The sequence below is a fragment of the Bos mutus genome, chromosome 11 (assembly GCF_027580195.1).
Source record: "Bos mutus isolate GX-2022 chromosome 11, NWIPB_WYAK_1.1, whole genome shotgun sequence".
Classification (NCBI taxonomy): domain Eukaryota; kingdom Metazoa; phylum Chordata; class Mammalia; order Artiodactyla; family Bovidae; genus Bos; species Bos mutus.
Genome location: NC_091627.1, coordinates 36,103,335 through 36,124,414, shown reverse-complemented (window position 1 = coordinate 36,124,414; position 21,080 = coordinate 36,103,335). Strand labels below are relative to the sequence as shown.

The 21,080-nt window shown below is 42.9% G+C and overlaps 1 protein-coding gene across 1 annotated transcript in view; it reads left to right on the top strand.

The window, feature by feature from the left end:
- The window catches only part of ALK (ALK receptor tyrosine kinase), a 738,336-nt gene extending 717,959 nt beyond the window's left edge, over positions 1-20,377 (top strand). The window contains exons 25-29 of the mRNA XM_070379310.1: positions 2,823-2,915; positions 5,449-5,550; positions 14,570-14,704; positions 15,435-15,525; positions 17,642-20,377. Of these exons, the coding sequence (XP_070235411.1) occupies positions 2,823-2,915; positions 5,449-5,550; positions 14,570-14,704; positions 15,435-15,525; positions 17,642-18,325 (1,105 nt within the window). The 3' untranslated portion in view covers positions 18,326-20,377. The remainder of the gene's footprint in view (positions 1-2,822; positions 2,916-5,448; positions 5,551-14,569; positions 14,705-15,434; positions 15,526-17,641) is intronic.
- Positions 20,378-21,080: the final 703 nt, after the last annotated feature.

Below are 21,080 nucleotides of genomic sequence, written 5' to 3'. Positions count from 1 at the left end.
TTGCTAATCATTAGAGTATGTAAAAATAACGTAGAGAATGAAAAAGAAGCGCTGTAAGAGTTTAGAAACAGAAGAGCACGGAGGTAGATAACAAGCTATGTTTTCTTCCCTAATAAAGGGGATGTTAAAGATCAAGAAATACACTGGCCTAGTTTACTGAAATCACTCTGAAAACAAGGCCGGACGCTCACACTGGCTCATCCTTTGTCGCTTCATCGTTTTGGCCCGCAGATCTTCCTGAGTCTCAGTCTTTCCAGCTTGCAGATCCTCGTGCTTGATAGAAATAACAGAAGCAAGAGAGAAGCCGAGCCCCAGTTCTTCTGTTCTCACCCAAAGCCACACTCTCTGCTTCACAGCACTGCCACTGTTGTTCTTGCCCTTTTTATTGTGTCCAGAACTTTCCATAAATCTCAGCTCGGGGCTTTATTGTTGCTCAGACGTGACAGGGTTGTGCCCTTTTTAGAATAAGTCCTTGGCTAGAGCCATCTTTCCATCTTTTTTTTTTTTTCTTTGAAGTATAGCAGAATTACAGTGTTGTGTTACTGCTGTACGGCAAAGTATGCATTCTTTTTCACATTCTTTTCCACTGTGGTTTCTCAGATTGGTGTACCTGGAAAGAATAAAGTCTCTCCAGCTCATGTCTACCTGCGCCAAGTCTGAGCCCATCTGAGAGCAATGTGACCTATCACCTTAGTGACGTCAGATCTCTCCCTTCACTTCTCCCCGAGGTCATCTCTGCCTTTTCATCTCCACCCTCACGTTAATCACCAAGTGTCCAGATTCTCTGACTGAGGGATTGTGTCTACTTTTCCTCTGACGTTTTGAAATCTGCTTTCCTAAGGGATGATACATTTTGACTATATCCAGTGCCCTGTTATTACTGAAAATAAGATAACAAGGAGCAAAAATTCACTCGAGATTCCTATTGCTTCCATATCTGTAAATAGTTGCTGAAGGTCACAATAAGATCCCAGAGTAATATTTTGTTGCTTCTTTTATCTTTTTCAAGAAATGAAATTGTCAAAGATTGAATCAACAGTGTGTTCGATGATCTGCTTTATAAGCAAAAGGTGACGATTAGCAGAAATTGTCCATCTCAGTCAAAGCTGTCTCTGGGGTAATTGGTTTTAGGAACGCATCTTTTTATATCTTCTAACTGGCTCGAGGTTGATGGCACCCTCCCCCAATAGGTTTACTTTAATTCTCTCTCCTTCACCATCTGCCTTAAGATTCACAGACTCCCATGCACACACACCTCGTGAATTCAGAGCGGACTCCCTCGCAGATCCACACACTCCCATTTTTCTATTAGATCTGTTTCCTTTGGACATGGTTTATTGCCATTTCAAGAAATATGTGTCATTCTACCAATTCTTGGTGTGTTCTATGATATTACATTTACTTTCTTGCCATCAAATTCAAGATCAATTTTTTAAGCAACCATTCCATGCACATCAACAGAAAGACCTTTCCAGAGCCATAAATATTGTTGTTGGTCGACTTCACTATATTTCTCTTGAGAAGCCATGGCTATATATCCTACTATATTTTCTTCTTTTTGATGTCATATATGTTATGCTTTTATGGTTTTCTTAGGGCATTTTATGCACCATTGTGCCTCAAAATTCAACTTAAACCTTCTGGATTAGGGCAATGGCATTAATAACACCCATCTCCCACCCTGACCAATTGTTCTGCTATCCTAAGCCATCATCCTGCATCCAGATCTTTTTTTAAAAAATACTATCCAGCTGTTTATTTTCCATGATCCTTCTTTCTCAGCCAATGATCATGAAACCAGTTGAAACACCACCCATTCCCCCCAAGAAGCACCATTTTTTTCTGTCCAGGACTTTAATATTATTAGAAACCCATTCCATGAGTTTGAGCAAACTCCAGGAGATAGTGAAGGGACAGGGAAGCCTGGTATGCTGCAGTCTATGGGGCCGCAGAGAGTCAGACACGACTTAGTGACTAAACAACAACAACATTCCAGACTTCGTCTGGCTGCATCCTTAACCCCCACGTGCAGCTCAAGAATGGGTTAGCAGTCAGTGAGTAGAAGCTGATGAGTCTTGGAAAGCTTCTGATCCAGCCTTACACTCATGCTATGGAAGAATAGGCCCTAACGACTGGAACATAATGACTAAGACAAGATAACTTTATAACAGGAAAGAAGTGATTCTTTGGCCTCATAGCCATGATGCATACAGCTTAACAAAGGCTTTAGATAAAATCACGGATGTAAAAACCATGATGGCATATTAAAATATAAAACTAGAACTATTTGGGAAAGCCTTGACCTACTTGAATCTCATGGGAACCATGCTGTTCCAGAACATTCCGTCAAACAACCGGCAGAAACCAACCAGCAATCTGTACAGAACAATAGCCAAAGGCCAAATACATTTCTATGTCCTCTATTATCTTCCAAGTTTTTTGATAAAATAAGGATAATACTAGCACCTTGTGTCTTACAGGGCTACGGTGAGAATTAGATATGAAGCAGTTAGAACAGTGCTCAAGTACCTAGTAAAAGGACAATCAATTTTCTAGTTCCTATTATAGTTATTTTCATTATTATTATCCCATTAAACATTTTCAATCATCTCCCCTAATCCTTTTCCATTTCCCTGTTGGTTCTGAGACCTAGAATTGCTTAGCTATTTCTTTCATACTGAGATCTAATGTAAAGGAAATGCAGAGAAGAAAAGGGAACTATTTGAACTTTAGATTGGAGGTGAAAATTCTTGTGATTCTTATACCTTTATCTTTTTAGGAATAAAATTACGAAATGCATTTACCTTTTTTTTTCATCCCAGGGACATTGCTGCCAGGAACTGCCTCTTGACCCGCCCAGGCCCTGGAAGAGTGGCCAAGATCGGAGACTTCGGAATGGCCCGTGACATCTACAGGTGAGTGAAGAGTGCCCTCACCCATCAGAGCCCACTTCTCAACTGCATCCCCCAGAGCACTCTGGTGCCTTGTCAACCTGCCGCCGAAAATGGCATTAAGTTCCTTTTCAGCACAGGGGCAGCCTGAATTATTGTTCATGCCTGAAGGACTAATTCTAGGATCTCTCTGCCTGCAATAATTGACACTAACCTGTTAATTAGATTGTCTTTCTGGTTCCAACTCTTTAGTCCTAACATGTTCTGAGACAGAATAACCTGGATACTTCACTTGGAAAAAGCTTCTAGGTAAACTTTAGCTTAATTAACCCCTTTCCTCAATACTCAGGAATTCCAAACAGACTTAGCTTCCATTACCCTAGGCAAGAGCACCTTAGAACTGACAAGAGACTGGGCCCAGCGCATTGCTCTGCATTTCCCACGCCAGGAGACATGGAAGGATAGTTCAAAGCCCGTCAGTACTTAGCTCAGCTTCATTTCTTTTTCCCTGTCACATTCTCGAGGCTACATCAAAAAAAAAAAAAAAAAAACAAACAGGGAACTTTCTTGGTGATCCACTGGTGAAGACTTGCGCTCCCAATGCAAGGGGCCTGCGTTTCGTCCCTGGTCAGGGAACTAGATCCCACATGCCACAACGAAATTCAACAATCCTGTGTGCCACCACTAAGGCCCCGTGCAGCCAATTAAGTAATTAATTAAAAGAAACCAATAAAATAAAAAATTTAACTGGAAAAAGCAAACCTCTACTGTATACTATCCCACACTTCTCTTCCCAACCCCTGGTTTCATCTTTGTCTAATTATTAACAACAGTGACTCACTCCATGAGCTGAGTGAGCCACTGTCTGACACAGTCACTAATCACACCTCCCCTAATCCAGCAGTAGAGTGAGGAGAGGTGGTCAGGCAGACCTTTCAGTCTTCGGACAATAAGGGAGACCCCTGTCAGCCTCCCAAGGAACTGGTAGCAATCTCCTGATGGCATCCTGTTACCGCAGGGCAGCAGCACACAGAAACTCAGGAGTTGGCAATGTTTTCACCTACTGTTACTACCACTGATATCCACCGCATACCTGGGAAAGCTCCGCTTCACCCTCTTCCACCACCCGGAGCCTCAGCGTTCCTTCACCTCCTGTCTCGGAGCACCCAGGACTGCCTGTCCTCTAAGACTCGAATTCTGCAGTGAGACTAAACGAGTCACGTGGTCTGGCCCTTCCCCTCCGTCCTCAGCACTGACAGGTCCCAACTCTAGACTTCAGTACCCTAGCTTCCCTACAGCCCCCTGCCTCCCACAGGCCCCGTGCGACAGCATGTGTCACGAATGTCTCCTGTGAGCGTTTCTTTGCCATTCAGCTTCATCAGCACCCCCAAGAAACTCTTCCTGTACTTTTCCACCCACCACCCCCACCCCAGGTAGAACAAACCCATTCTTCTTTGGTCACTGAGTTTCCTCTTGAATACATACTTTTGTCATCATATGTGTGTTCTTACTGCAGTTAATTATGTCTGTTTCTTCCACTAAACCACATCCTTGGAAGAGAGAGACTATGACTTCTTTCTGTCCTCAGCATGTGGCAGAATACCTCACACGTTGTTGTTCAGTCACTCAGATGTGTCTGACTCTTTGCAACCCCACGGACTGCAGCACACCAGGCTTCCCTGTCCTTCACTATCTCCCGGAGTTTGCTCAGACTCATGTCCATTGAGTCAGTGATGCCATCCAACCATCTCATTCTCTGTCGACCCCTCCTCCTCCTGCCCTCAAACTTTCCTAGTATCAGGGTCCTTTCCAATGAGTCAGCTAACCACTCAATTCATATTTCAGTCAGTTATTTTTTGAAGTAATTAATCCAGGCAGCTGGTAGGAAGCCACCTCCCATAACATACCAGGCACAAGGACACAGGGCTGGGGTGGAGCTGGCTTCAGAGGGAGGAATTGATTCATTAGTTTTTTTATGAGTGAGTTGCATTGATGATGTCACTGACAAAAACTAGTTACCTCATCCCTCGGACGCCAGCTCCACCCCAGGCCTGTGTTTTCCCTGGGGGCTGTGCTAAAGGAAGCAGCTTCCTGCCAGCCACCTAGAGGACTTGGAGTCACGTGCCTGTGTTGAATTAGATGCTGTGTAAGTGCCGAGGAGGACCCAGACTAGTAGGACACCAGCCCCGCTCTTAGTCCTCCCATTGTGCATCTCGCATTACCGTGGATCATCAGGAACTATACTCATAAGGTTGGAGTAATGTTATTCATTGTGAGTTACAGTGAACAAAATCCATCAGGGAAATCTAACCATCTCCTAGTGGGTATTTGAGTCATTGCATAGATCTTTTCTTTCACACCTCCAGCAGGCTGTTTCGTCTCCTATTAAGTGACACTAAGGTTGTTAACTAGATGATCTGTGCCCCCTGCTGTTCCCCCAAACCACAAGAGCCCCTCCTTAATTTCAGTTCACAGACCTTGTTTTTTGCCACTCTCTCAAGGTACCTGGCTCGGAGCCATCTCCAGAACCAAGTCTGCTTTTCTCTTCTCCCTGCAGAGCGAGCTACTACCGAAAGGGAGGCTGTGCAATGCTGCCAGTCAAGTGGATGCCCCCAGAGGCCTTCATGGAAGGAATATTTACTTCTAAAACAGACACGTGGTGAGTCTTTCTGCTGCCCTCATCCAGGTCTCACCATGAGCCTTCAAGTAGAGCTCATGAGTCAAACGAGCCCACACTCTCTTGTGGAAGGATAAGAGAGAAGACAGCATACCTCTATAGCAGGGCCCACATCAACAGAGCATCAGAATCACCAGGAAGTCTTGGTAAGACACAACTGAATGCTGGACCCCACCCTGAGAGCTCAGGATTCAAGAAGTCTGAGGTCACTGAGAAGTTCCATTTCTCACAAATTCCCAGGCTGTTCTGATACTGCAGGCTGGTGAAACACACACAGGGCCACACATAATTTTTTTAGCATAATAACAAAGTTGGATTTATCCCAGGAAAACATTGAGTTAAGATTAGAAAAATGATCAATGAAATTCTCCAGTTGACAGAATAACAGAGAAAAAGAAATTATTATCAGCACAAAAATATCAGTGATGGTGATCTACAGCTAAAAATCAGTTTGGAAAACAATATCTGCACATTAGATCTCCAGAAATCATTCATCCTGCAAAACTGAGACCTTGTGCTCCTTGACTAGACTCTTCTTCCCTGGCAATCATCATTCCATTCTCTGTTTCTGCATTCCACTTATAAGTGAGGTCATGTGACATTTGTCTTTCTGTGCCTGATTTATTTCACTCAGCATACTGTCCTCCAGGTTTATCCCTGTTGTTGCAAATGGCAAATTTCCTTCTTGTTTAAGGCTGAATAATATTCCTCTGTGTGTGTGTGTGTATGTGTGTGTGTGTGTGTGTGTGTGTGTGTAAAATACATGCCACATGTTCTTTATCCATTCATCCATCCATCAGTATTTAGGTTGTTTCCATATCTTGGCTATTGTGAATAATGCTGCAATGATCTTGGGAGTGCAGATGCCTTTTCAAAATACTGATTTTATTTCCTTTGGATGTAGTATACCCAGAAGTGGAATTGCTAGATCTTAAGGTAGTTCTATTTTTAATTTTTTGAGCACTCTCCATACTGTTTTACATAATTCCTACAAGAGCAACACATAATTTTAAATGGCAGTCAACCTGTGTTCCCTCCCAAAATACACTCATACACAGAGGAATCTTCTTTGCATAAAAATCCACAAGGACAAAGACAACAATGACATAACTTTGGAAACTGGAAAGTTTACAGACAAATGGTCCCTTACTTGTGTGTGTGTGCTTAGTGGCTCAGTCGTGTCTGACTCTTTGTGACCCCATGGACTGTAGACTGCCAGGCTCCTCTGTCCATAGAATTTTCCAGGCCAGAATGCTGGAGTGGGTAACCCTTCTCTTCTCCAGGAGATCTTCCCAACCCAGGGATCGAACCCAGGTCTTCTGCATTGCAGATGGATTCTTTACCATCTGAACCACCAGGGAAGCCTGGTCCCTTACTTAGGAGACTAGAAAGTTGACACCTACATCCATCTTGAAGTAGCCTGCTTCACTCAGCCTGGTCAGGAGCCCCAGAAAGGCCCAGGAGTGGAAGGTGCCAGCACCTCTAAGTAGAGGTGCTGCAGAGAGGAAAATGAGTTACATATCTGTTTAAAAAGTAACTAGATCATTCCCTCACCTCTGCCCCTCCTCTACCACCACACAAGGCTAGGGGTTCCCTCTCTGAAGAATTGAATTCTTTTTGACCTTGGGGATATCAGACATCAGCAAACATGGATTCTGTACTATAAGCAGAAATAGTAGAGTTTAAGAAGTCTGCCTACTTAAAGGTGCATGCATCCTCTCTCCCCTCAGTGCCAAGCACATGGCAGCTAGGCAGGAGGAGATCAGAAGATTCTCAGTGAAGGAACCGACCCATGAAGAGAAAAACTTTAGACATAGCAAGTGCTCAGTTCAGTTCAGTCACTCAGTCGTGTATGACTCTTTGCAACCCCATGAATTGCAGCATGCCAGGCACACCTCTCCGTCACCAACTCCTGAAGTTCACTCAAACTCATGTCCATCGAGTCGGTGATGCCATCCAGCCATCTCATCCTCTGTCGTCCCCTTCTCCTCCTGTCCTCAATCCCTCCCAGCATCAGAGTCTTTTCCAATGAGTCAACTCTTTGCATGAGGTGGCCAAAGTACTGGAGTTTCAGCTTCAGCATCATTCCTTCCAAAGAACACCCAGGGCTGATCTCCTTTAGGATGGACTGGTTGGATCTCCTTGCAGTCCAAGGGACTCTCAAGAGTCTTCTCCAACACCACAGTTCAAAAGCATCAATTCTTCAGTGCTCAGCTTTCTTCACAGTCCAACACTCACATCCATACATGACCACTGGAAAAACCATAGCCTTGACTAGACGGACCTTTGTTGGCAAAGTAATGTTTCTGCTTTTCAATATGTTGTCTAGGTTGGTCATAACTTTCCTTCCAAAGAGTAAGCATCTTTTAATTTCATGGCTGCAATCACCATCTGCAGTGATTTTGGAGCCCCCAAAAATAAAGCCTGACACTGTTTCCACTGTTTCCCCATCTATTTGCCATGAAGTGATGGGACCAGATGCCATGATCTTAGTTTTCTGAATGTTGAGCTTTAAGCTAACTTTTTCACTCTCCTCTTTCACTTTTATCAAGAGGCTTTTTAGTTCCTCTTCACTTTCTGCCATAAGGGTGGTGTCATCTGCATATCTGAGGTTATTGATATTTCTCCCAGCAATCTTGATTCCAGCTTGTGTTTCTTCCAGTCCAGCATTTCTCATGATGTACTCTGCATATAAGTTAAATAACCAGGGTGACAATATACAGCCTTGACGTACTCCTTTTCCTATTTGGAACCAGTCTGTTATTCCATGTCCAGTTCTAACTGTTGCTTCCTGACCTGAATATAGGTTTCTCAAGAGGCAGGTCAGGTGGTCTGGTATTCCTATCTCTTTCAGAATTTTCCAGTTTGTTGTGATCCACACAGTCAAGGCTTTGGCATAGTCAATAAAGAGAAATAGATGTTTTTCTGGAACTCTCTTGCTTTTTCCATGATCCAGTGGATGTTGGCAGTTTGATCTCTGGTTCCTCTGCCTTTTCTAAAACCAGCTTGAACATCTGGAAGTTCACGGTTCACGTATTGCTGCAGCATGGCTTGGAGAATTTTGAGCATTACTTTACTAGCATGTGAGATGAGTGCAATTGTGCGGTAGTGAGTGTTAGTGGGCTGAAAAATGGCCCTCCAGTGGTATCAGGATCTCATCCCAGAAACCCTCATCAGGAGAAGGAGTCTGCATCACCAGTGTCCTCACAGGAGGCAGAGGGAGATTTGCCTCACACCCAGAGGACAGAGGCAGAGGTTGAAGAGATGTGGCCACAGGTCAAGATGTTCCAGCAGCCTCCAGAAGCTGGAAGAGGCAAGGAACAGTGTGGTCTCGCATATACTTCACTTTCAGCTCTCAATACTGACTTCAGACATCCAGCCTTTGTAACTGTGAAAGAATAAACTTCTGTTGTCTTAAGTCATCAAGTCTGTGGTACACTGTTACAGCAGCCAGGAAACGAAGGCCCCTCGTGAAACAAGCAAGTCAGTTGCTCTCCAGTTAGCAAGCCTCATCTACACAGAGCTTCCCATCTTGTCGGGTTCCAATCTTAATATATGAACAGAGAGCCAAGAATCTACAAACATTTGAGGAAAGATTCTGATCTGAAGGAAGCAAACATATACAAAGGAACTTGGAGGAATAAGAATGTAGAAAGTTTAGGAAAACTTTTAAAAACAATATCCTCGGAAAGTTAAGTTATTGTAACCATAATCTTAAGGACAAAAGATTATTTAAAACAATGTTTTTTCGGATTTCCCTGGCAGTCCAGTGGTTAAGAATCTGCCTTCAATGCAGAGGATACGGGTTTGATCCCTGGTTGGGGAACCAAACTCCCACATGCCAAGAGGCAACTGAGCCCGCTTGCCGCAAAGACTGAGTCCGCACACCGCAAGGAGAGATCCTGCATGCTAAAACTAAAACCCAATGCAGCCAAAAATCAATTAACTAATTATTTTAAATGTTCTTAGGGAAAAAACTCCTGGATAGAAAAATGTGATAAGAGAGCCTTCAAGGAGATGGAGCCTAGTTCCCTGGAGCCCATGTGGGCAGCACACAGCAGCATTTTTTTCAAAAGGCACAGAGAGAGAAAAGCAGGGGGAAGAAAGAAACTTGGCAAACACTACCTCTGCTAGGCAGTCAAGGTCAACATCAACAGCGGTAGATCATGTTGATAGCACGTACCTTGACATATGAAGAAATGGTAGTTAACCTCTGAGGTCTTTCTCCCCAAACCCATTAACTCCAGTCTAATCATAAGAAAAACAGTCAAATCCTAATATGACATTCTACAGAATTCCTGACCAGAACTCTTTGAAACTGTCAAGGTCATTAAAAACAAGGAAAGTCTGAGAAGTTGCCAAAGTCAAGAATAGCCTAAGGAAACATGACAGCTAAATATAAAGTGATATTCTAACGGAGTCCTAGAACAGAAAAAGGAAATTCAGCAAAAGCTAAGGAAACCTGAATAAACTATGGGCTTTAGTTAATAATAATTCCTCAGTATTGGCTCATTAATTGTAACAAATGTATCACATTAATGTAAGAAGCTAAAAATGGAACTGCGTGTGAGGCCTGTGGGAACTTTCTGTGTTATCTTCATAATTTCTTTACAACCTAAAACTGTTCTTAAGAAAATAAAGTGTTTTTTTAAAAAAAGATGATAATAGATGTGTGAAAGTAAAAGAAAAGTTGGAAGACAGAGTTGAATCAATCCTCTAGAAAATAAAATGACTATAAATAGATCGGATAGATAGGAAAAGAAAGACAATTAAAAGAATTAGACCATTAGACCCAATTAGCTGACAAATAGGTGTCCCAGAAAGAATGAAGAGCAGAAATGAAGGGAATAAAAACATCAAAGAAATAATTCAAGATTTCCCAGAAGGACGTACGTTTTCAGAATGAAAGCATCCAGAAAGTGCTAAGCGCTGTGAATAAAAAGAGCAACCCCATGAATATATCATTGTGAAATTTCAGACAAATGGTGATCAAGGTGGTAAAAGTTTCCAAAGATACAAATAAAGTCATAGTAAACAATTATCAGAGAGGAAAGACAGGGAATCCAAACAATTGAATTTCTCAACAGCAATGTGGGAAACCAAGAAAATGGACAAGAATCCTCCAGATTCTGAAAGCCTTGCATTGAGATAAGGTCAGAAGACAGAGGAGCCATGGTGACCAGAGTCCCTCCTCTGATCCATTTTTTGATAATGTGCATAAGAGATTTTGTTGTTTGAAGCCACTGAGATTTGACTTACCCAAACCCAGTGGGTCTCAAAGTGTGCTCCTCCGATCAACAGCAACAGCATCAGCATCACCTGGGACCTTGTCATAAACTCAAATTCTCAATCCCACCCCAGGCCTCATGAAGCAGAGGAGCAAGTTTTATATCAGAAGAAACAATGTGGGATTTTTTAAAAAATATTTGTCTTATTTGATTTTTGAATGCTTTGGTGCAAAGCTTTGGGCCTTGTGGCTCCTGTTTAAGACAGGCTTAACTTATAGGTGATTTAAAAAAAAATTGGCATACAAAATATAGATTTACCTGATCTGTAGGATTACTAGATAAAATACAAAATGGCCAGTTAAAATGAAATTTCACATGAAAATTGTATGGTATAAGTATGTCTCATGCAGTATTTGGGATATGAATGTGTGCTAAATCGCTTCAGTCCCATCCAGCTCTCTGCGACCCTATGAACTGAAGCTCCACAGGCTTCTCTGTCCATGGGATTCTCCAGGCAAGGATACTGGAATGGGTTGCCATGCCCTCTTCCAGGGGATCGTCTCAACCCAGGGATCGAACCCTCATCTCTCATGTCTCCTGCACTGGCCAGAGGGTTCTTTACCACTAGCGCCACCTGGGAAATCCAACTGGGATATACTGATACTAAAAATGTATTTCTTGTTTATCTGGAATTCAAATGTTAATGAGTATCCTGTATGGTTATCTGTTAAATCTCACAACATTACTTACCTGAAATTACCAGTGTTCTGTAACCAACATGACTTCTCACTCCCTTGAACTCTAAGAAAATAAACATCTATTTGCAATCCATACAGTGATTCTGTCAAAGAATACTGCAATTTGTCTCCTTAGCTATTTATCCAGATAGGCAGAAAACATATTGCTGGGATTCTTTAAGCCCTGCTATTTAGTTTCATCCATGATTTTGCTTATTTTGTTCTGCCCTGGGGGGAGGCAGAAAGACCACCAAACAGAAAAGAATAATATATGCACCAGGCAATTTGTAGTCAGTAGAATCAAGAAATCTAATAACATATTCCAGTCTGTCTTGAATTAACTGTATAATAATCTCTGCTTCAGCCTTCTCACCTGAAAAATATAGAAGCTACCTTTGCCCAATTCTCCCCAAAAGAATCTTTGAAAGTTCACTTAAATGATGTCAATAAAAGTACTTTGTGTAAATCACTTGCTACATGTCTGACTCTTTGGGACCCTATGGACCGTAGCCTGCCAGGCTCTTCTGTCCATGGGATTCTCCAGGCAAGAATACTAGAGTGGGTTGCCACCCCTCCTCCAGGGGATCTTCCCAACCCAGGAATCAAACCCACATCTCTTAAGTATCCTGCATTGGCAGGCAGGTTCTTTACCACAGGTGCCACCTGGGAAGCCCAGAGAAGCTTTGGTGTTTGGTCGCTCAGTTCTGTCTGACTCTTTGCGACCCCATGGACTGCAGCACGCCAAGCTTCCCTGTCTTTCACCATCTCCCGGAGCTTACTCAAACTCATGTCCATTGAGTCGGTGATGCCATCCAACCATCTCATCCTCTGTTATCCCCTTCGCCTCTTGACTTCAATCTTTCCCAGTATCAGAGTCTTTTCTAATGAGTCAGGTCTTCACATCAGGTGGCCAAAGTACTGGAGCTTCAGCTTCAGCATCAGTCCTTCCAATGAATATTCAGGGTTGATTTCCTTTAGGATTGACTGGTTTGATCTCTTTGCAGTCCAAGTGACTCAAGAGTTATAGTTCCAGAGGAGCTATAGTTCCGTAAATTTTTGAGGTAATATTAACATTATAAAACTGCAACCAAATACTAAAACAAAGATAGCCTTTTTTGGCTAAAAAAACTAATTATGAAATTAAATGTTTTAAAGTTTTAGGCAAAATATCAAAGGAGATGATTTTGAAACACAATAGAAATCATTTTAAAGTTCATTTAAAACAAATCAAATACATTTTTTGTATTTTTTATTTTGAGAAATCAAAATACATTTGATTTGATTGTGAGAAATCAGATACATTTCTTTAAAAAGAGAGAAGGAAAAATGTCCTACCGGATATTAAAACATAAATACACAAAAAGTAAGAGAGACTTCCCTAGTGGCACAATGGTTAAGAATCTGCCTGCCAATGAGAGAACACAGGTTTGATCCCTGGTCCAAGAAGTTTACACATGCCCAGGGGCAACTAAGCCTGTGTGCCACAGCTACTGAAGCCCACACTCTAGGGCCCGGCTCTACAAGAGAAGCCAGTGCAGTGAGAAGCTCGTGCACCGCAACTAGAGAAGAGCTTGCGTGCAGCAGTGAAGACTCGGCACAGCCAAAAAATAAAGTAAAAGAAAATGGTATCAATGCAAGAAGCAGACAAATAGATGAAGTGAATAGATATCCTGGAACAGACCTATCTTACTCACAAGTCAATAGTTGACGAGAAAATTATTATAGGAATATGTAGTGTTAAAGAGTGGTTTTAGAAGAGCAAATAAAATGAGATCCTTACCTCACACTTTACACCAAACTCATCTCCAACTGGATGTGAGAAGAAAGAAAAAAGAAATATTAATACAACTGGAAGAAAATAGCAAACATTCATCTAATCATTGGTAAAGAGAGGATTGTACCATCTCTGAAACAGATGGAAGAAATCACAGAATTTTTTAAAATAGATTCAACTACCTAAAAATGAAAATCTTTGGTATGCTAACAAGGAAAATAAGAAAGCAACTAATAGAAGTGTTTGAACTTTGAATAAAAGATTAACATCTTTGATAAAGTATGTTTATAAATCAAAATATAATATGTGGTTTAGGGTGGTTATATGTGGTTAAACATGAAACATTCACAGGAAAAAAACAGAGTGAATTAACACACACATTCAACCATGTTAATTATCCAATCAATAATCATAATTTAAAATAATCTACCATTTTTTTACCTTAAAAATCAGCAAAAGTTCTCATTTTTAGTAAGAACTCTCAGTGTTGGTAAGAGTGTCTGATGCACAGTGCTGGTTGATGATCAGCAATGCACTAGAAAGTCACATGGACAATATACAGAAATAATTTTTCTGCGTTCATATTATTTTGATCTAGTCATTCCATTAGAATTATCCTAGATTTTACTAGATTATCCTAATCCTAAATTCCGGAAATTTATTCTAAGGAAACTGTCCTTTTAAAAATGTATAAAAATGTTCATCACAATGTTTTTAAAATACTTCAAAAATTGAAAACAATATGGAAATGATAGAGCAAATTATGGCACAACTACTCAGTGGAATTTTTTATAGCTATGTCAAATTCTATTTATAAAAGGGTTTGTATTAGCATGCAAAATGTTTATGTTATAATGGAATTTGCCCCAAAAAAAGAAAATCACAGCAATTATGTAAAAAAATTCTAAGCCCAGAATCTTGAACGAAGAAACATAACATGCTAGTTATCCTTTTATGGATCTTCACGTAGGGCTACGTTCTCATTCTTTTCTATTTCTCCATATTAAAAACTTTTATTGTGGAAAAATGAAATTAAGCAATTAAAATTTTCCATGTGTGCATGTCTGTGTGTGTCTGAGACTGTGTATATGTTTATGTCTCTGTGTGTACATATACATATGTCTCTGTAAGTGTGTCGGGGTATTTACATGTGTATGTGTGTGTCTGTGTATGAGCATCTGTGAATGTATTTGTGTGTATGTCTGAGTCTCTGTGTATGTGTGTGTGCACGCCCACACCCACACCTCCCGTCCTGTGTGCAGGTCCTTCGGAGTGCTGCTATGGGAAATCTTCTCTCTTGGATACATGCCATACCCTAGCAAAAGCAACCAGGAAGTCCTGGAGTTCGTCACCAGTGGAGGACGGATGGACCCACCTAAGAACTGCCCAGGGCCTGTGTATGACTCTGAGGATTTTCTACAATTTACTAAGCACAATTTTCCTTTTCAAAAAATATCTGCAGCCACATATGCATTTTAATTTTTAAGATGAAGGAACAGATGGCTGACCTCATTTAATATGCCCCAAGATAGGAGTGTGTCTGTAGTTTCAATGAGATGGTTTATCCTTACCTGCCCCTTGACAGCAATAATGCCACACCCCAAAAGGTACACATTGTCTGGATGGAGGCTGTGGACTCACCAGGCTCACTGGCCTCAGGCATCTCCTGGGTCTGTGTCGTGGGCTCCGTCCCTGCTGCCTTACTCCACAGGTCTTGAGTCTCCCTAGAGCATCTCTATCCCCTGGGTTTTCTGCTGTCCTGTGTGTCTCACCACGGACCTCATGCAATCCACGGGGTCGCAAAGAGTCAGACACGACTGAGCAACTGAACTGAACTGAACCGATCTGTCTCACCTCCTTCCCACAGACAAGACAGATGGGAAATACAGTTAGAATATTCTGCCCCAGAGGTGACGGTAATTCAGGAATGCAACAAATGAGCCCTGTGTGATACCTTCACACCCTGCCCATCAGCAGAGGGCGGCACGTGCAAACACGGGGACAAGATGAGTCCCCACCCTAGAAGACAGTGCTGTTCCAGTCCTATTAGAAAAGCGCTGGGGGGAGGGCGGGACTTATTTTTCATCCCATTTTTCTTGATTTTAATTTATGTCCTTGTTCTTTTAGATACCGGATAATGACCCAGTGCTGGCAACATCAGCCTGAAGACAGGCCCAACTTTGCCATAATTTTGGAGAGGATTGAATACTGCACTCAGGTATACACATCCCCCCCACCTCCTTCAGCTAGTATTTATATGGAAAAGTCTTGAAGATGGCAAATGCCAAAATGTGAAATAACAGTTACACCAGCCAGGAGAAATAAGCTATGCTCTTGAAGATGAATGTTAATTATCTATAAGTACAATGAGTGGTATCTCAGTCTGCCTGTTTTGTAAACAAATACTAGTTGCTGTCGCTTAAGAGGAGTTGAGCTGGGAGAGGGTCTGTCCAAGCCACGCAGCTTCCCGAAGTCCTGCTGGTCCCTGTCCAGATTCCACTCCCAATTCCGTCAGTAAGGACTGCCTTTTTCCTGTTTTGATGTTGATAGAAATGGGGAGATTTTCAGCAGATAACTATGCCTTCTACCTCCTCAAGAGTGGAGGCCATCAAGTGAGAGCCCTGGCCCCCAATCTCCTCCGTCTGTGTCTGCACCATCCTCGGTGGAGGGGTGTGCTCCTCTACTTCAACGTCTCAGGGACCTTCACACCGACACTTCTCACCTCCAGGCTGCGTGAATTTCTTTCCCTCTTTTTTGCCTCTCATTCTGCCAGAATATCAGATTCTGGAGAACCTTTTAGAAGTCAGACAACAAACCGCTACCTCTCTAAATTCCCTCTCCTCTTAGTTGTAACAATAGACATATACATTTTCACACTGGAGTCACCTCCTGTCCTCATGATTCCATTCTTTTGGGTCCTTTGAGCTCAGAAAGCATTTATCTATATAGACTTCAAGTTATTTGGGTTTTTTTTGTTTGTTTTAGAGAACTTGATGTTCAGTGGCTTTTAGGTTATTATGTTGTAATATTAATGGGATGCATCCACTTAAGTACATATACTTTGGAGTAATTTTCTTCTCCAAAGCACATAAGATCCCTCTTAAAAGCTGGGAGCTCTGTACAAGCATATTTTGAATGACTCATTCTAGAAATTAATAATTAATAGAGAAGGAACTAAAGACTAAAGCAGAGAGAATTAGAAGGTAGTTATTTTTTATGCTTAAACTTTTTACTGATGAATACTGGACCTATGTGCTTTTCTATTAACCTGAAGTGATGGTTTTCCCAATTTGCACAAAATAGTACAGGATTAAGTTTCCCCAACTTTAAGCTTTCTTCCACAAATCTTCCTCAAATCTCTAGCAGCTGCCTTCTGCTTTTCTATATCAGTCTGTCGCTGTAAAAATGATCTAGCACAGAGTTGATTTTGTAAGTGGTTTTCCTCATAGCACGTCAGTATTTCCTGGGTTTCATCAGATCCAAACTTGTTGAAAAACCACTGCATTGTGATATCAGCATGTGTAATGAAGTGATGATATAACCCAGAAACGTTATGATCCAGTGCAGCCTCCATCCAAAGGTGATGGAAATGCTAGGAGAACCAGAGGTTAACCTTGTCAGCCAGCATGGTGTGTCCCTCCTCCCTTCCCCTCCCCTCCTCTCACTCTCAACAGACACATTTTGAAGTCAAACATATAGATTTTTTTTTTTTTTTTTTTTTTTTTACGTATTTCACTGGGAACTGGGCTTCCCTGGTGGCTCAGAGGATAAAGCGTCTGCCTGCCATGTGGGAGACGTGGGTTCGATCCCCTGGTCGGGAAGTTCGCCTGGAGAAGGAAATGGCAACCCACTCCAGTACTCTTGCCTGGAAAATTCCATGGACGGGGCCTGGTAAGCTACAGTCCATGGGATTGCAAAGAGCAGCACACGACTGAGCACACTTCACTGGAAACAGACTGTAACCATTTTAAAAAACTAATTTATAATTTTTTAAATCCATTCGTCTGTAAGTTTTGCCTAAAGCTGGTCTCTGCAAAGCCTTTCTTTCCTGAGCCCACTCCCCTTCCCCAGGTAGTGGGGCCGCTTCTGGGCACCCTGTCCCAGCACGCTCTTCTATAATAGCGCCTCTCCTCCAAGCTCTACAAAGATGAGGACGTTTTCGCACGTGTTTCTTATTCTCCCGTGCTTACAAATTAATATATTCCCAGTAAACTCTGAATGGTTTCCTCATCTGTTAAGTAAGTTTGGATGACATCATCGCTAAGGTTATCTTCCCATCCACACGTTTGGCCTGTGGTTCAAAGTCTCCATCCGTCCATCTCTCCCGCCTGTAGGACCCAGATGTGATCAACACCGCTTTGCCGGTAGAATACGGGCCCCTCGTGGAAGAGGAGGAGAAGGTGCCCATGAGGCCCCAGGACCCCGAGGGAATCCCTCCTCTCCTGGTCTCGGCAGCCCAGGCCAAGCGAGAGGAGGGCCGCGAGCCGGCCGCCCCCGCCGCTCTGCCCTCGCCTCCGCCCGGCAAGGCCGGCAAGAAGCCCGCGGTCGCGGAGGCCTGTGTCCGAGGCGGCGCCCGGCCGCCGGCCGTGGAGGGGGGACACGTCAACATGGCCTTCTCGCAGTCCAACCCGCCCTCGGAGCTGCCCCAAGTCCAGGGCTCCAGGAACAAGCCCACCAGCCTCTGGAACCCCACCTACGGCTCCTGGTTTACAGAGAAACACACCAAAAAGAACACTCCACCGGCCAAGAAGGAGCAGCGCGAGCCGGGGCCCCCGGGCGGCGAGGGCGCCCGTGCTGTCCCGGCCCCCGCGCCCGCCGCCCGCCACCCGGGCGCCTCGCTGCTCCTCGAGCCGTCGGCGCTGACCGCCAGCCTGCGGGACGTGCCTCTGTTCAGGCTGCGCCACTTCCCGTGCGGCACCGTCAACTACGGCTACCAGCAGCAGGGCTTCCCCCCGGAGGCCGCCCCCGGCCCGGGCCGCTACGAGGACCCCGCGCCCAAGAGCCAGCCTGCGCCCTGAGCCCCAGCCCGGCCTGTGGAGGGACAGGCTACGGCTCCTCCGCAAACCACTGACCAAATGTCACTCTTCATTCTGTGCCAACTTGTTTTGAAGTGCCACATCAAAAGCTGTGTTTTCAAATTGCTTCTAAAGGTTTGGAACACGGATTCATCCCAGTCTTGCAAAAGGAGAACATATAAAGACGAGTGATCAACGCGAGGCCGGGACGGGGCTGCGTAGGGTTCTGACGGATGGCTGGTGCCCACCTGCTCCTGCTTCTTTCCCTGTCCCGTGTGCTCTGCTCCACGCTCGCAGAGCTAGCCGCTCCCGTGTTTGCTAGTCGGAGTCATAGGTGTTCCCTTACCTGGTCAATGTGGGCCTGGACCACTTGAGAGCAGAGGGAACCGAAATAAAGTTCTCTTTAGTGTCAGCGCGGGGACATTGTTTACTTGGAAAAGAATCATGGAGAACTCACTGGAAGGTCACTGTGGATGCTGGGTGCTTTCACTTGTGCTGAGTCATCGACGATCATATCATACAAATGTGGTGAATAGTTAGAGTAGTAGAGAGAAAATGTGTATACACTCACCTGAATGAAACACAAGTACTCAAAGTGCTTTGAGGATGGTAAGATCCAGAGAGTCCAACATCCTGGTAATATACCTCAAGCCTTAAGAAAACCCTACTACTAACGGTGAACAGTGGAGTGTGAGGTTTCCTACTGCGTCGGAAATTTGATATTTAAAATTTTAATTCCTTATTTTAAAACTTAGCACTAAAATAAACTCCGATATAATTTAAAAAAATTTTTTTAAATGTAAGCAACAGTGATACATCGAGGCATAAAAATGTATCCATTCATGAGCATTAGTGTCACACTTTCTAACAATTTCAATCATGAAGGGTACCAAGCTGAAGTTTCTACTCCTGGAGATGAATCACGGGAGCAGCAGGCCCTCCAGTGGTCCTAAGGAGAGGTACTGATTCAGTATCCTTCCTTCCAGGCTTTTCCCCAGTTCCGGCTCCTTAATAGTGTGTGATTCTAGCACATATGGGAACAGAAATTGACTGAAACACAAGGCATAATTTGTATACCTGTCAAATACAGAGAAAAACAGTTTTTTTCTCTGGGTGACAAGTGAAGGAATTAAGGAACACATGGAGTGCTGAGGTTGGTAGTGACATGTTACAAAGAGTTCTGAACTTGGTTTTCACACGTGAAATTTATCTCCATTGCAGACAAGTTAGGAATCTGTTAAATCTTACACACAGAAGTATGCAATGATGCTTTATCAGAAAGTTTTCATCTCTTTCTTTCTGCTCCCCTCCATTCTCTTTCCCAGTTTCATTTCTGGTGGTAGCTGTGCCAGAACCTCACTTTTGGACGAAAGCATTTTTTATCACTTGTTAAGCACTAAACATTCCCAAGCAAAAGGACTGTGTCTATCCACCTTCCCCTGCCTTCTCAACTCCACTGGCATCAACAGTCTCACCTGGACATGAGGCCATTCTGTTCTAAGCCAACACCAGACCAGTGAGTGTTGATTCCCCTATGGCAGAGCCTTGCCTAGTCAGTAGTTCTTCACATCTTTAGAAGCTCAGATACCTTGGACATCACTTTTCTTTATCTTCTTGACTGCCAAAAGTATCTTCATCGGACACACATGAAGATGAAACATCAATGAACTCATCACTAAATACTTGTATCAATAAAGTTTTAGCTCATGCCCGGCACAAAGTAAATAGTCTAATTATATAACCATTAACTCATAAACCACCTGAAGGTGTCCAAGAATCACACTTTGAAAAATACCCTCCTAAAAGGATGACAGAGCAACTGTCATAACGAGAACAATTTTACTTTATACTTGTGACACCAGTAACCAATTAAACAGGGAGCATGCTACGTGGTTAAATAGCCAACTCTTTCATTAACAAGGGAAAAATCTTATTCCTTTCTCTTCTTAAAAACTACACATCCACTACATTTTCAGGTTGTGCCTTACTACCACGGAGATTGATTTGTTGATTCTCTCTAATCATCTTTATTGGTATCAGTTTTCATGTAAATGGTAGTCCAATCTTAAAAGCCTGTATACATGGATAATAAACAACTCCACACCGAGATATGATGACCTCAAGATGTTTCATTTAACTTGCTAATCGCCCAGGTATCAGCACTCCAGCCATATGGCTCCAGCAATTCATACTGATGCTATGGACTCACGTATTTATTAATTATGATGGAAAATTCCACCTAGAACATGGACAGGCACAATTAAAGTCTGTAGAAGTTACATTAATTAAGCCATAAGCTAGTATAATTATTCATGTCCCACATCTATAAAGAAGCTCATCATAAGTTCACAATCATTCCATTGGGAAATTGACAATTTGTGAGGAATGACTGGTTTATCAATATTTATCAATGACTGGTACTTCAATATTTTAGCAGATCAATATATCAGGAACAAACTTTTATTTTTTTAGGAAGTGTAAGATCTACTTGGTAGTTGAAAGACCAGATTCTTCAGGTCCAGTTAGGATGTGCGTCCTGGCTATCTATGGGTTCTTAGATGTGTCTGTACCTCAGTGTCTCCATATACAAATTGAGGACAATAATGTCCCTTTCTCCCTGGCCCTCAGGGAGATTACAAACTGTGAAAGCACAAGCATTCCCTCTCATACCTCTTGAATTCCTTAATGAATTGGGTTGATTGTGGGGAGAATTTCAAAAGTTGGCATGTGTCTCTATATGCCTGCCCTCCCACTAGTC